The sequence below is a fragment of the Strigops habroptila genome, chromosome 4 (genome assembly GCF_004027225.2).
Source record: "Strigops habroptila isolate Jane chromosome 4, bStrHab1.2.pri, whole genome shotgun sequence".
Taxonomy (NCBI): Eukaryota; Metazoa; Chordata; class Aves; order Psittaciformes; family Psittacidae; genus Strigops; species Strigops habroptila.
This window is the reverse complement of record NC_046358.1, coordinates 85,278,193-85,293,323: the sequence shown is the minus strand read 5'-3', so window position 1 is coordinate 85,293,323 and position 15,131 is coordinate 85,278,193. Positions and strand designations below refer to the sequence as shown.

The 15,131-nt window shown below is 56.6% G+C and overlaps 3 protein-coding genes across 4 annotated transcripts; 2 read left to right on the top strand and 1 right to left on the bottom strand.

Annotated features, from left to right (window-relative positions):
- Positions 1 to 172: 172 nt before the first annotated feature.
- On the top strand, positions 173 to 3,440 carry PGP (phosphoglycolate phosphatase). The gene is made up of 2 exons (XM_030481997.1): positions 173 to 865; positions 1,197 to 3,440. The coding sequence occupies exons 1-2, from the start codon at positions 247 to 249 to the stop codon at positions 1,520 to 1,522; spliced, it is 945 nt and encodes a 314-aa protein (XP_030337857.1). The 5' UTR covers positions 173 to 246; the 3' UTR covers positions 1,523 to 3,440.
- An 815-nt stretch (positions 3,441 to 4,255) lies between these two features.
- BRICD5 (BRICHOS domain containing 5) lies at positions 4,256 to 10,160 on the top strand. Of its 2 annotated transcripts, XM_030481999.1 has the most exons (7): positions 4,256 to 4,304; positions 5,288 to 5,531; positions 6,777 to 6,905; positions 7,820 to 7,972; positions 8,248 to 8,355; positions 9,215 to 9,368; positions 9,825 to 10,160. In XM_030481999.1, exons 2-7 carry the CDS (start codon positions 5,493 to 5,495, stop codon positions 9,917 to 9,919), a joined length of 678 nt encoding a protein of 225 aa, XP_030337859.1. In that variant the 5' UTR covers positions 4,256 to 4,304; positions 5,288 to 5,492; the 3' UTR covers positions 9,920 to 10,160. The 2 variants fall into 2 exon arrangements, with proteins under 2 accessions (XP_030337859.1, XP_030337858.1); XM_030481998.1 differs by lacking the exon at positions 4,256 to 4,304 and having other exon boundaries at positions 5,001 to 5,531.
- On the bottom strand, positions 10,076 to 14,910 carry MLST8 (MTOR associated protein, LST8 homolog). The gene is made up of 8 exons (XM_030481996.1): positions 14,658 to 14,910; positions 14,504 to 14,555; positions 14,260 to 14,422; positions 14,094 to 14,169; positions 12,272 to 12,424; positions 11,996 to 12,120; positions 11,403 to 11,566; positions 10,076 to 10,823 (listed from the first exon to the last, which is right to left on the bottom strand). The coding sequence occupies exons 1-8, from the start codon at positions 14,784 to 14,786 to the stop codon at positions 10,705 to 10,707; spliced, it is 981 nt and encodes a 326-aa protein (XP_030337856.1). The 5' UTR covers positions 14,787 to 14,910; the 3' UTR covers positions 10,076 to 10,704.
- Between the last annotated feature and the right edge of the window lie 221 nt (positions 14,911 to 15,131).

Here is a 15,131-nt window from a genome sequence, read left to right as displayed (position 1 = left end):
TCGGTGCCCGGTGCCCGACCCCCGGGTGACCTCTGACCCCCGGTGCCCACACGGACCGGGGGCCTTAACGAGTTACCTAACGAGCCGCCGCCGCGGCTGGGCGGCCCAATGGCCTGAGGTGACCGCAGGCTTCTGACCAATGGCAGTGCGCGGGGGGCGGGCCGGCAGGGCGGGCAGCCAATGAGAGCGCAGCGGCGGCGCCGTGCGGGAGTGCGGGAGAGGGCGCGGGGCTGAGGCGCGGCGGCCATGGCGGGCGGCGGAGGGCAGCGGCGGTGCCGGCGGCTGGAGGCCGAGGCGGCCCGGGCCGTGCTCGGCGCCGCCGACACGCTGCTCTTTGACTGCGACGGGGTGCTGTGGCGGGGCGAGGCGGCGGTGAGCGGCGCGGCGGCGGCGCTGGGCCGGCTGGCGGCGGCGGGCAAGCGGCTGTGCTACGTGACCAACAACAGCAGCCGGACGCGCGCGGCCTACACCGAGAAGCTGCGGCGCTTGGGCTTCCCGCCCGCCGAGCTCCGCAACATCTTCGGCTCGGCCTATTGCGCCGCCCGTTACCTCCGCCAGGCCCTGCCGCCCGGCGCCGCCGCCTACGTGCTGGGCAGCCCCGCGCTGGCCGCCGAGCTGGAGGCTGTGGGTATCCCGCACCTCGGGCCCGGCCCTGCCGCCCTGCCCGGCCCCGCGCCCGCCGACTGGGCCCAAGCGCCGCTCGACCCCGCCGTGCGCGCCGTCCTCGTGGGTTTCGACGAGCACTTCAGTTACGCCAAGCTGTGCCAGGCCCTGCGCTACCTCCTGCGCGGTGGCACCGACTGCCTCCTCGTCGGCACCAACCGTGACCACTGGCTCCCGCTCGAGGGCGGCGCCGCCATCCCCGGTGCGCGGGGCGGGAGGGCGCTGGGAGGTGGCTCTGGGTGGCCCCGAGCTCAGCCCTGCACCGCGGTGTGGCAGGCTCAGCGGCCCAGAGCCCGGGCTCCCCGCTGACAAAGGGAAGATCCTTGCTGATCCTTTACTCGGGAATAGCGGCCCCTTCCTGATCCCAGTGTGAGGCAGTATTCCAGCCTCCTGGCAGGTTTTGTCCACCACCTCTCCTGGCAGTGGGCTCTGCCTGTCCTGTTTGCGGTGGTGTGTTTCCAAGCCCTGTATTGTATTGTGGGTGCCGAGTGTCCTCTGCAGACCCTAAAGGGTGTTTCCTGCTCTCTCCCTAGGGACGGGCTGCCTGGTGAAAGCAGTGGAGACAGCAGCCCAGCGCGAGGCGTTCATCGTGGGGAAGCCCAACCGGTACATGTTCGACTGTGTGGTGAGCGAGTTCAACATCGACCCCGCTCGTACCATCATGGTGGGAGATCGGCTGGACACAGACATCCTCATGGGCAACTCCTGCGGGCTCACCACCCTGCTCACGCTCACCGGGGTCACCGCGCTGGACGAAGTGAGGGGCCACCAGGACAGCGCCTGCCCGGCCAGGCAGAGCCTGGTGCCCGATTACTACGTCGACAGCATCGCCGACCTCCTGCCAGCACTGGGGGAGTAGGAGAGCAGGGTGCTTGCAGCCTCTGCAGCGGTACCCCCTTAATCACCTTGTGACAGTAACTAGCATACCACCCGGAGTTAGCAGCCCTTAGCAGCTATTTAACCTCCCTGTCCTCCCAGTGTGATTTTGTTTACATCTCGGTCTTTAAATGCACTTTGAAGCCAAAAGGGCATTACAGTGTCACCCACATCCTGGGGGCTTGGGGCTGTTTTTAAATTAATTGTAAGCAACACATCTATCCAAATGTTTCTTTTGCTCAGTGTCACCTTGTCGTCTAGACTGAGTTGAGGGAAGTAGAGCTGGTTGATCTGAGGAAAAGAGCCCAACATCTTGTGGTGTGTCCTTGCCTGGAGAGGCTGTGACTCAGTCTGGTTTATTCAGGGAAACCTGGAGCTTTTAGTACTTAACGGCTCAGTCTGGTTTATTCAGGGAAACCTGGAATATTTCGTGCTTAACAGCTATGTTGGGCAACGCCTGCAGGCATTGGCACGTGGCAGGATTAGTCTTTAGCTGTGGGTTGATTTTTCTTCTTCCAGCCCAATGCAAATGTAACAGAAACTGAACCCATCTTCCTTTGTTTGACCACTGCAGATTGCACTAGTGCAGATCAGGATGCTTCCACTCTCAGAATACAAACAGTGTCTTCTCTCTGCCTGTGTTTGTCCGAGTGCTGGGTGTATGTATGAAGCACATGTACATACAGAGCTACCCCCCTCCTAAATATATATCAGAATATATTTAAATTATAAATTTAAGTATAGTATATGATAATATATCTTGTTTCCCAAAAGGGAGGATAAGAGGAATGTACTTCACTGATCACAGTAGATTTAATTCTAAGCTTTTGCATTTGGTAATGCAGAAAGTCTGTACCCACACAGGACTGTCCTTCACTGCTGCTGCTTCCCGGATAACTGGATCCATTAGTACCAAGTTAATTCTTGTACTTCCCTCAGCATCCAAATAGCTGCTTCCTTTGGCTTTAGCTGCAGCATCAGAGCCGATGCTCAGCTCACAGGGGCTGGATCTAGCACAGCTTTCCTCTCAAAGAATCCCAAGGCTGTGTGTGATGGTGGCACGTGCTTCCTTCAGCACCTGAGGTTCAGCTCTTCCCTGGGCGCCGGGGGCCGGCGCTTGGCTGCGGAGCAGCACGCGCTGGCTCAGGTGATGATTCCAGTTTGATCTGGAGCTGGGTTTGGGTGATGCACAGCTCGGGTACCTCGTAGCTGGATCCAAGGCCACAGGTGAAAGCTTCTGCAGTACAGAATTAAATGAAACATTAAATATGCAAATAAGCTGCTTTTATCCATAGCTTCCACGGTCGGTAGCTGAATTTAAACAACTTCCTTCCTTCGCCTCCCACTGTGCAGCCAGGCAGCTCTGGCAGTGTGTTGGTGCCATTTCCTTCCACTCACAACGAGCCACTTGTTTGTAGAGCAATAACCCTGCAGTTCATGTTGTCTTTCGGGGTTACCAGAGTATTAGCTGATCCTGTCCAAGGTGTTCCCTTGTGTCGGGAAGCACGGATCACCTCTTCCCTGCTCCTCCCTCCAGCTGGAAGGCTGTGGCTATGCGAAGTCACAGAGAAACCCTTAGAGGGAGAACTTTGGGTTAACGTGGAAATGGATGTGATGGATTTCCTGCAGGGAGAGCCTGGCTTCAGGATGTGTTCCTGGATTCAGTTCTTGTATCTGGTGCTTGGAATGTCAGAAGATGACAAGTAAAGCAGCAGACACCAGGAGAGGCCTGGCCTGGCTGGAGCTGGCGCTGGCCCTGCACGAGGGACCTGTTACCTCGAGTCATGTGCTGAAACGTGTGGGTGAGGGTGTCAGCCGTGCTTCAGAACTCTGTACAACTTCCAAACGGTTTTTAAGCCTTTACTTGAATTCACATTAAACTTCAAAACCTGCTTTCCCCAGCGTTGTCTCAGTTTGAAGTCTCTTCTCTGTGATCCTTGGCACAGCTGTGCTGCGTGGAGGTTGCAGGAGTTAGGGGTTGGTTTGTGGTTGTCATCTTTACTCCTCACATGCAGTAATGGGGAGACAAATCCAAGTTCTGGAGTGTATTTCTGGGGCTCAGGTCCCAAATCCCTTGGTGTGGGCTGGGATTTGCTTCTTGAAGAGCGCAGTGCTGAGGAGAACACAGCAATCCTGTCACCCACAGTGTTCCGTAGAGGGTTTCGCTTCCTTCTCTGCCTCGGATGAGGCAGGACCTCCATTTCTTAGAGCAAGAAAATGTCTCCTGTGTTGCTGTTAAAATGTCTTTGGGGAGAACCCCCCATCTGTGTGTTGCTGCTTGGTTCTCACACCCCTTGTGTGAACCTCAGCTGCAGGTGGTGATGTGGGAGCGGTGCTGGATCCCCAGCGCATCGCCCAGTGAAGCAGAGCTGGGGTTTGGCTGTGCCAGCCCTGTCCTGCTCTCCGCAGTGCCACGGCACGGGGTGTGCTTGGCCACATGTCCTGGGTTCAGCTACAGCAATCATTTTTCTCCTCCTTTGTAGCTGGTGCAGTGCTGTGTTTTTGACTTTCAGCCTGGGAACAACGCTGATAACACCGATGGGTTTAGTTGTTGCTCAGTAATGCTTACTCCGACCAAGGACTTTGAGTCTCGCGCTCTACCAGGGAGGAGGGGAAGCCAGGAGGAAGCAGAATCAGGACGCCTGACCCAAACTACCCAAAGGGCTGTCCCGTCCCACCGCACGTCATACCCGGTATATAAACTGGGGAGTTACCGGAAGGCCCGGATCGCTGCACGGGTCGCGCTGGGCATCGGCCGGCGGGTGGTGAGCTGAGTATCCTCTCCCCTTCTTATTTCCCTTATCATTATTATTATTGGTGGTAGCAGTAGTTTTGTGTTATACCTTAGTTACTCCAACCCATGGCAGTTACGTTCTTTTGATTCTCCTCCCCATCCCTCAGGAGCGGGGGCAGGAAGAAGTGGGGCACTGAGCGAGTGGCTGCGTGGTTCCGAGTTACTGGCTGGGCTCAAACCATGGCACCAGAGCTGGAGCTCACGTCCCACAGGAGCATCGTGCCAGAACTGGATGGATGCTGCCACTGAAATAGCTGACGTTTGACTTAGAGCAGGAAAGAGAGGGAGTGGGGAGGGATTGCCAGTGCTTTGGTGATGAGAAGCTCCAGGATGAGCTGCCCTCTTGGCTGAATTGGATCAATCCTGGGCTGTGCTTAATAGGAAACTGTTCAAAAGCCATATTTTCCCTTAACAGAGACTACATGAAGGAATTCTGAGCTTTTCCTTGCCTCCATCCAGCCTCTTGCATCTGGCTGGCAGGTCTCAACCCCCCAAACCTCTCTCAGGGGCTCCTGTGGATGCCACAGCCTTGTGGGGCATGAGCATGGGTGCAGCTGGGGTTGTGGTGATGCCTCTGTAGCAGAGACCCTTCTCCCCAGGGTCTACCTGCTCCGAGGTCTTTTGGTGGAGCAGGAACATGTCTGTGCAGCTGAGGCTTGCAGGGCAGCAGCCTGCAGGAGGAACACTTGGCTTCAGCCTGCAGAGCTCCAGCAGCACGAGCTTCGTGTTGGCATTGGGGAATAACTGATGACAGGGGCAGGCTACCACTCCTCTCAGCTCTGTTTTTCGCTCTTCATGAGCCTGCAGTGGGCCTGCCAGCAGGGAGGGCTGACACAAAGTCCCCGACTGTCATCCTGTCCCCTCCAGCCCGCTCACAAGGAAGCACCAAGTGAGGCATTGACAGCACCGCTCGGCACTCCTGGATTCAGCCCCATTCTCTTCCCCTCTCCCCAGGTGGCAGCTCTCAGGTTTCAGCCTCCCAAAGCCTGGGCTGAGGAACTCCTGGCTGGAATTACTTCTGGCATGATGGACCATCTCTTCTAGATGCAAGCTTGTTTTAATTTGGGTTTCCAGGCGTGCCAGGAGTTGTAATCATGTACAGTCTGCATATAACCAGGAGGCAGAGCTGCAGGAGCAAGGTCCTCATTTGAAGTGGAGGATGGAGGCGAGGAACAGCACCAGCAATGCTGTCTCCACAGTGAGTATCCCTGGTCCCCCCCATCACAGAGGGAGACCCTGCTCTGTGCTTGATCAATTCCTTATTGAAGGGGCTGAGCTCCTTCTGTTGCCAGGGATCCTGGTGAGGTTTTGGTCATCCCCAGCCTCAGCACCCCACGGTTGAGCTCCTTGTAAGGCAACTGTCAGATGGATTTTCTTGGATATGCCTGAACTTCCACAAGGCAGGGCAGGATGGTCAGGGTAGAGGTGCTGAAGCACCCTGTTTGCACTCTGTGGAGCCGCTCGGGATGTGTGTGCATAGGGGAGCTGTGGGGCTGGGAGTCACTGGATTTCTCTCTTTGCACCTTTCCCACCCAGGGAATTCCATTAGCTATTGAAAACCTGCCTGGTACCGCAGGGCTTGAGCACTATTGCATCTGGATTGCTGAGCTTGCAGCTCTGCACAGGCTGGGCTTTGGAAAGACTCACTGCTTTCCTGGTGGGATAGATCTGGAAGTTACATGTCACCAAAAAAGATCAATAACTGACCCAGAGGCTTGAAGAGCCCCTTCCTCGTGTGGCTGCAGCAGTTCTAACCATGGACATCTATTGGTTTTCTTTATGTCCTTCAGGTTGTTTCTTTTTAATGGGGGCTGCACAGTTGGGGTTACTGGAAGCAAATCCTTTCTGCTTGCAAAGAATAACGTTATGGGCCATTAAGTTAAATTTAAGTGTTTCCATATAAGCATTAAGGTGAGTTCCAAGCTCTTTTGCTTCAGGTAACAGCTTGGTCTGCACGGAGAGTAGCTGATCAAGAAAGTAAATACAACCAAGCATCCAGTGGGGCAGGGAAGCAGGATCATTCCAACAGGGGCCGTTCCAAATGCTGATGGTTCTCTGGGGATTTCTGCTATAAACCAAAGTCATTTCGTTTGCTGCTAAAGCACAGCAGCAGCAGCTCCTCTTTGTGGAAAGCTTCCAGCTCCCAGCTCCAGCCCTTCTCCAATGGGTTCCCAGTGTTTCCATGATCCCGTGGCTGCAGGAGGAAGGTGCTCAGCTGTGGGAGTGCCCATCACCGGGATGTTGGGTCTGAAACTCCAGCACTGTGGGATAAAAGTGATGTTATTCCGGGGCTGCTGCAATGTTTGGGCAGTTCTGCACTCAAACCCAGCAGTTTTGCAATGATCTGTGTAATGAGTGAGAATTGCCTGTTGCAGGGAAGAAGAATGATCAGTAGGAGGGTTGATTTTAACTCCTGTTCTTTCCTTCTTGCCTCGCCTCCCAGGACAGGAGGGCTGCAGCGTGCTTCACAGCTCCACACAGGACCTTCTGCATCATCTTGGCCATTGTCTTGCTTTGTGCCATTGGCATCAGCGTCCTGGGGGTTCTCATCTTCTCCCCCAGCTCGGCTGAGGTAAGAGATCCCAGTCAAGCAGGAAGCTGCCTGCTCACCGCAGCCTTAACCTGCATCAGCACTTGGCAGGAGGGACAAATGGGCTGAGCTCGGTTCAGCTGGTTCCCCTTCCTGGAAGACCTGCAGGCGCAAGGGCAGGAAGGTGCTGGCAGCGCTGCAGGCAGCGAGCGGAGCAGCGCTGCCAGAGAGCCGTGACACGCGGTGGGTGCTGAAAGCATCATCCCTTTGGGGGAGTCACGCTGTGAGCTCTGAGCTGCTCTGTGTTGAAGCAGCAGAGTTCCAACGTGTGGCCTCTGAGGGAGGGTGTGCTGCAGCGAGCACAGAGGAGGGGGGGCAGATCCTGCTTTCCTGAGCACGCCCCCGTCCCGCAGTCCTGATCCAGCTCTGGGGCCAGCAACACAAGAGGGACTTGGGGCTGTTGGAGCGAGGCCAGAGGAGGCCCCGGAGCTGCTGCGAGGGCTGGAGCAGCTCTGCTCTGGAGCCAGGCTGAGAGAGCTGGGCTGGGGCAGCCTGGAGAAGAGAAGGCTCCTGAAGGGGAGACCTTAGAGCAGCTCCAGTGCCTAAAGGGGCTCCAGGAAACCTGGAGATGGGCTTTGGACAAGGGCCTGTAGGGACAGGGCAAGGGGAATGGCTTTAACCTGCCAGACGGGAGATTGAGATGAGCTCTGAGGCAGAAGCTCTTCCCTGTGAGGGTGCTGAGGCGCTGGCACAGGGTGCCCAGAGAAGCTGTGGCTGCCCCATCCCTGGCAGTGTTCAAGGCCAGGTTGGACACAGGGGCTTGGAGCAACCTGCTCTAGTGGAAGGTGTCCCTGCCCGTGGCAGGGGGTTGAACTGGATGAGCTTTAAGGTCCCTTCCAACACAAACCACTCTGCGACTCTATGGTTGGTGGCACTGTCCGTCTCTTTGTGCCCAGGCTGGCTCGCAGCTCATCCGGCTGACACTTCAGGGCCAGCAGGACCTGCCGAGAAATCAGACAGCTTTGGTGGACAAGTCCAGGAGCACCGTGACCTACTACATAACCTCACAGAGCAACCACACCGCTGTGGTGCTGTATGACGGCAGGAACGTAAGTGTGTTAAATCACCTTCCTCATGTGTATGGGGCTGAACAGAAGAGCCCAGGCTGTTGGGAGAAGAGCTGCAGAGGTGGGAGCAGGAGGTGTACACCAGGAAATACATCAGCCAGCTACTTTAGGTGCCTTTCTCTGCACCTTTAGTCAGGAAAGATAACGCAGGGCAAAAGGAGAGGTGTCCATTTGGGGGCTGTTAAGGCAGCTGTGGGAGGTGCTGAGGAGCTGTGGGAGCTGCAGACTGCTCTAAGGGGGCACAATCTGTCTTGCAGGGCTACGTGTGCTACAAGCCCGTGGAGCAGGATGTGTGCTACCTGAAGAGGATGGACTCCTGGGACCGCCAAGCCCTACAGACACCCCTCCAGACGTCTGAGCAGAGAGTAAGCAGTGGCTGCGGCCGTTCCTGGGGCAGCTGAGCGGTCAGGGGTGATGAATTGGGCTTTGCATAGAGTCCTGCCTTGCTGAAGGCCCTTTCCTGCAGGGATTTGGGTTTGCAGTGCTGACTCTTTAACACCAGCATCCCAAACTGGCTGAACGAGGGCACAGGCTCTCCCAGCCCAGGGTAGCAGCAGCGATTCACTGCTCAGTGGGGCTGGGTTGGTGCCTGGCATAGCAGCAGAGCTCTGCCTCGGAGTGCTGTGTATGAGCTCCGAGCAACAGCTCCTGCGTGTATGGATACCCAATCTGTGAGAAACAGCAGAGCTGCACTTGGGAAGGGGGGGATACGTCCCATGAGGTGAATAGCAGGGCTCTCATAGGACCCGCTCCCACTGGATTCTGTTACCTGCTCAAAAATCCAGGGAACAAAACACAAAAGGGGTTTGTTAGCAGTTCACGGGGAGGAAGGTTGGAGTAGAGCATGTACACAGACCCTCTGAACTAAATGCTAATGGATGCATGGGCAGGGGGCAGATTCTGTTTCAAGAAGACAGAAGGCCCCATGGTTTTGTGCCCCTGTCATCTGCTCTCCGTTTCCTCAGGGGCTCCTTGGCCCTCGCCTGCTGCTGTAGTGTTTAACCCAGAGCAGTGTAGGAGCACAGCACCCACCAGGGCAGGCTACCAAAGGGGTTGCAATGAGGAGAAAGCATCTACCTGGCTCTGAGGCTCCTTAATGGAAGTCAAAGAGTTGGTGGTGCCTGTCCTGGCCACCAAATGGCCTGTGTGTCCCCTGCTCCCCACGCTGCAGGGGCAGGAGGGACAAAGTGCCTGGGGAGGAACTAACAGGGATGTTTCTTCCAGGCTGATCAGCTGCTACATCTGAATAACCAGACCAAGCACTATCAGGAGTTCCTGGGTGTTCTGGCAGAGGGAGAGGTGGACCCCAGGGGCCTGGGGGAGGCTGTGCAGACCCTGTGTGAGCAGACACCCATCTTCTGGGTCAGGAGAACCGAGGGTGAGTTGTGTGTTTGTTTCCCTTTGCACAAGAGGGAGGTGTGGTTGTTCTAGTACCCCTCAGAGGAGCAGGTTGGGCTGTGCAGAAGCTGATGCATGTCCTAGGATGGGCTGCCAAGGGATAGGTGACCTCTAGTTCAGAATCAAACCATTGTTTAATGCTCACCAAGGGCTGGCTCATACCCACAACCTGCAGTGAATTGCCTGGCAAAGGCTCTGAGGCCCCTGCCCCGGGCAGCACAGCTTGTGCAGCCACGGAGCAGTCCCCTGCACTGCTGGTGGCTTAATGCTTGTCACCTCCATCCTCACCAAGGCAGCCTGCTGAGCTCTCACTCTGTTCCATCTCACTCCAGCTTTAATGGGAAAGGTCATTCCTGGAGGCTCTCTGCTTGGCTGGCTCCCCAGCGACTACAGGAGCATTCCACTCACCCTGCTTCTGTCCTTGCTCATTTGGCAGGGCCAGGGAAGCAGCGCCTGATCTACCTTTGCATTGACATCTGCTTCCCAAGCAACGTTTGTGTGTCCATCTGCTTCTATTACCTCCCCGAGTAAGCCCTGCAGCCGCGGATTCCCTCTCTACATACTTGAACTGGATTCCTAGGAAGCCTCTGATCCCAACAAGGAAGGTAACAGCCCTGCCAGCCCCCAGAGCTTCCTGATCTCATGCTGCTGGTAAGGACCGTTTAGGGAACGACCATGACTCTGCAGCACTGTCAGCACAGACACTTTATTTGCAGCTGTGCTCAGGGCTGCACCATGTATGTAGGAATTAGGAGATCCAGGCCAAGAGGCATTTTGTGGAGCAGCTCGTGTTAACATGGCTACAAGCCCTGCTCACCACAAGGTTATTACACTTGTTGGGGGGGTTGGCTTTGTACCAGTGCAGCTCTCCAAGGGGGTCTAAGACATATGCTTTGAATAAAGAGATTGCAAACCAAGGAATCAGCTGCTTATCCTCTGCTCAGCCTCTTTCAGCATTTAGAAAGGCTGATTTATTTTTCCCCACTTTGGGATATAAGAACATCACAAAGCTGTCAGCAGCTGATGCCACAGGGATTCCTCCAGCTGAACCGCACCCCGCTGCCCTCGGTGGGATCCGGCCTCCCTCTCCCATTCCCTTTTGTCCAAGCAGCCTCCCTTGGAGGCCACACGTGATGATGTGCTCGGAGCTGCAGCCTGGTCCCACCCAGGCAGAGGCAGCTGCTGCTGCCAGAGACTGAGCCCCCCACCAGAGGAGGGGATGGTGGCTGCAGGTCGCGTCTCGGGCTCCAGAGAGGGTGTTGTCACTGCAGGACAAGGGACAACAAGCAGAGGTCCTCTCCTCCCACACATGGCCCTTAGCCCAACACGCTGTCGTTGAAAGCCAGGCAGACGACTGCTTTCTGGTGGCCGCTGTATTCCCTCTTGATCTCTCCTGTCTCCACGCACCAAAGCCTGGCCAGGTTGTCAGAGGAGGCTGGAGGCAAAGTGAGGAGTGGGGTAAATTGCATTAACCTTTACACTTACTTTTTAATTACTGTTATAAGACTTTCCCCTTGCTTCATTCAACACTATTATTAGGACAACAGGTAAGGGGGCTGTGCAGAGCAAGAACTTTGGTGAGTTTCTGTATTACACAGGGGTTTTACTTGTTACTGTGGAAGGTACAACATGTATGTTTTGAAGGGACCATCATGCTGTGTACTGCAAGCAGCAGTGCTACCAGGTGAAACAAACTGCACACATGAAGAACATCCTTCCAGTTTAAATAGATGCCCTGTTGCAGCACAGGGAGTTAGTAGACTTAGAGGAGTTAGTAGATGCTTAAGAGAGTTAGTACACACTTAAAAGTAGACGCTTAAGGGAGTCAGTAGATGCTTAAAGGAGTTAGTAGACACTTAAAGGAGTTAGTAGAGCGTGTTGTGGGTGTGAGGCTGGGTGCTCTCACACGTGCTGGTGCAGGAGGGTTTGGCAATGTCCCGGCTACAGAAACGGGTGAGTCCTGTGCTGGTGCAGGGCCCTGCAGCCCAAACCAAGCGGTGCAGCAGGGCCTCACCTGTGACGATGTACTGGGAGTCCCCGGAGAAGGCGCAGTCCCACATCCAGCCCCGAGACGTTTCTCCTGGGTTATTGCTCTTAATGCTCAGCTCCGTCATCAGTGAGAAGTTTGAAGTCCTCCAGATCTTGCAGGTCTGATCTGCAGAACACGTAGCCAAGAGCCTGCAAGGAAGAGACATGTGAGGGCAGCCTCGTTAGTCACACTGCATGCCCAAGGGCCTCTCCAGTAATGAACTGGAAACCTGAGCTCATTACAATCACATTTCTTTACACCTATGTCATCTGCTTTATAAGATTTGAGCTGAACAGGGTTGGTGAAGGAGGACACCCAGATCCCCACTTTGCTCCTGGAGATCAGCAATTCAACCCCAGCTTTAAAAACAGCTCATGGCCACAAAGCTTGTGGAGATCATGGAGCACAAGGCTGGGATGGCGCTGATAGCAACTCAATGCCATGTCCCACTCCTCCCTGGGGACCTGCAGGGCAGCGTGAAGCCAGCACCAGCCACATCTGGAGGCACAGCTGGCCTCTGCCTGCCCGAAAGGACCGTCATTTCCCACCACTGGTGTGCGAGGGGCTGCAGCACTCACGTGGAGTCGGGGCTGAACTTGCACTGAAGCGCGTAGCGGTTGTGCGCAGGGATCTTGGTCTTGGGGATCAGCTGAGTCACCTCCTCCCCGATGCCACCCGTCAGGTTCCACACGTAGCAGTTTCCCTGTAGTGAGACAGGGGGTGATGGTCGCCCACCCCAAAGCAGCCTGGACCTCCCATGTCCAACCCCAGGCACGCTGCAAAGCCGGTACGTGCAGCTCAGCAGCCACTGGAGCACCATAAATCCCCCCAGGCTGGATGCTGTTGCGGCTCACCGAGCTGTTCACAGCTGCCATGTAACTGGCATCGGGGTCAATGTGAACGGAATTCACGGAAACTTCAGGCTCTGGAATCAGCTGCTCATTGTGGTCGGTCTTCAGGTCCCAGATGTGAATGGCGCCGCTCTGATCACCCACAATCAGCTCTGCCTGCAAGACAGCAGCAGCATCGTGTCTCTGAGGAGAACCCCGCAAGCAGCAGCCTCAAGCTGATGCTCAGATCACGTCTGTGTAGCCCCATGTGGAGCCTTGCTCCAGTTTTAAGCATCGTGGCCCTGCTCTGCCTCATTATTTCGCAGCACAGGGCTGCTTCAGAGTGCCAGCAGCCTGCGGAGGGCAAGCAGAGCACTAACCTCACACCGCAAAAAGGCTGTTCACCTCTCCAGAAGCATTTTCTCATTTTATATACCCCAGAGCAGACAGAAGCTGCCTCAATTCCAGAACCTTTGCACAGCTCCAGCAGCTTCCACAGAAGCCAAAGGATTTTCAGCACGTCCCAGCCGCGGGGATTAAGATGCGAGTTGGCCAATGAACAACCGAAGCACTCAGGAGTGTACAAATACCTGAAAACCACCAGCCTAAATGGGCTTTTCTCCCTCCCTCCCCTTCTCAGGGGAAGGACAAGAGGCAGCTGAAGGGCAGAGTTCTGGCTCCACTCCCATGCTCAGAGCAGACCATGCTGGCAGCTCTCCACTAACCCAGGGCTTTTATCGACAGTCTTGCGCTGTCCAGAGCTTCAGCCCTACAGGAGAGAAGGTCACAGGAGCAGCTGCTCCTGTCCCCCGACGCAAAGGCTGGTTCCTGAGGAGCACAAATCACTCCATCTACTTATAGCTGACAGTTTGGAGTCCTTTTTAGGCACCTCGAGACCCGACGCCCTCTTAGCAGGTGTAAGTGCCATTGCTAAAGCCATCACCACTGTACCCAGGCTGTGAGAAGCCTCCCATCAGCATCATGGCAACAGGGAATCACAGAGGGATGAAGCTATCTGCATGAACACTGCCACTTTTGGACTAACTGCCTTCTGCCCACAGACCAGCGCCTCAGCAGCACCTCGGTTAGTGATTATTTCATGTGTAAGATCTACGTACAACGATAATGCTTGGCTTTAACATTGTACATGTGCACAGCACCGGCTCCATAGGAGCATCAGCAGCGTTTGGGTAAAGTGTGATCCAAATAATCGATCTCAAACCGGGCCTGAAATTCCAGACTTGAAGATTAAACCTTTTCAAGACCAAATGCAAAGAAACGTTTCTGTTACTCGGCTGTTCAAAAAGGTTTGTGCTGCCGTGTCTGCGAACACAAAATAGACCAGATGGGTTATTAACACTGCAACGGTACCACCACCATCCCCTCCAATGCCCTGTGCTCCAGTTCAGCCTCGTTTCTCAAGGCCTGGCCACCCCTGTCTTCATCAACCAAGAGATGAACACGAACCTCAAGCAAATCTGACCCAGTCCTGACGGTAACTGCAGCCCTGGGATGCTTTTCTTGGCAGCAGTGCCACCCTCACATTCCCCATCCTACCCCATGCCACCACTTCCACCCCGGCACATCCCTTTAGTTATGTCCATGGGGAAGACAGCCCCAAAGGAGTGGGGACACTCCCGGTGCTGCCACTTTGCTGTCCCTTTCCACCAGGTAATGCGCACAAACGTGGCTGCTCCACGTCCTGCAATGCCACCGAGAGCTCTCGGGTCTCTGCCACCAGATCTCTTGCTGTGGCTGCCATGCAGAACTCCGCAGCCCCTCAGGTCCACCCGGAGGAGCAAGAGCAAAGCCTGGGCTGGGAAACCACAGCGAGACCGGTGCTCACCTGGTTGGGGTGCAGGCACACGCAGTTAATGGGAGCATTCACCTGGAAGATGCGCTGGCACTGGAGGTTACGAGACCTGCAAGAGACCAGCGAGGAAGGAGCAGGGTTAAGAGCGTGTGAGGAGCCCCGCAGCCTTTGGGGTGGTGCTGGTGGTGCCTGTGCCCACCTGAGGTCCCAGATCCTGGCCATGCAGTCCTCCCCGCCCGTGTACATCCAGCGCCCGTCCTCATGGAACCCCACCGACGTGATGTTCTTGCTCACGCCGTCGTAGTTGATGACGGGGTTGGGGTTGTTGGAGTTGAGGTCGTACATGCGGATGTGCTGGTAGCCTGCAGCAAGGAGCGGGCAGGGGCTGACCCACGTCCCCGCTGCCCCCCGTGCCCGGTGTCACCGGGGCCGGGCGCGCTCACCTGCGGCAGCGATCATGCTGCGGTCCGGTGTGATCTCCAGCGCGTTCACCTGCTGCGGGCACCCGTTAAGGTCACTACGAAGCAGCCGCCACCGGAGCCCGTCCCGCCGGACCCCGCACCCGGGTGCGTGACACCCCCCCCCGGTGAAGGATACGGAGTCCTGGTGCTGCACGGTGCGAGTGCAGATGCCGCTGTGCGCCTGCCAGAACCGCACCGTGTGGTCGTAGCCCGCCGTGGCCAGGATGACCGGGTCGCTGCCCACCGTGCCCTGCGCCGCGTTCATGGCCCCGGACCGCGGGCACCGGGACCCGGCGGAACCCCGCGCCCTGCCCCGCTACCGGCGCCGCCCGCCCTGCGCATGCGCGGCGGGCGGGGCTGCGCATGGAGCGAAGCGGCTCGGGGCGGGCTCCGCCGCACGGCGCATGTGAGAGAGAGGGAGGAGGGAGGTACCATCAGCGCGGCGCGGGGGGGGCCGCACCGCCCAGCAACGCGGGAAGGAGAGCGCTACCAGCGGGGACGCCAGGGGGCGCTGGGCTGGGGACGGCGGGTGGGCAGCGGGAACCGGCACCGGGCACACACCGGGACCGGGCATCGGAACGGGGCACACAGGGGAACCGGGCACTAGAAC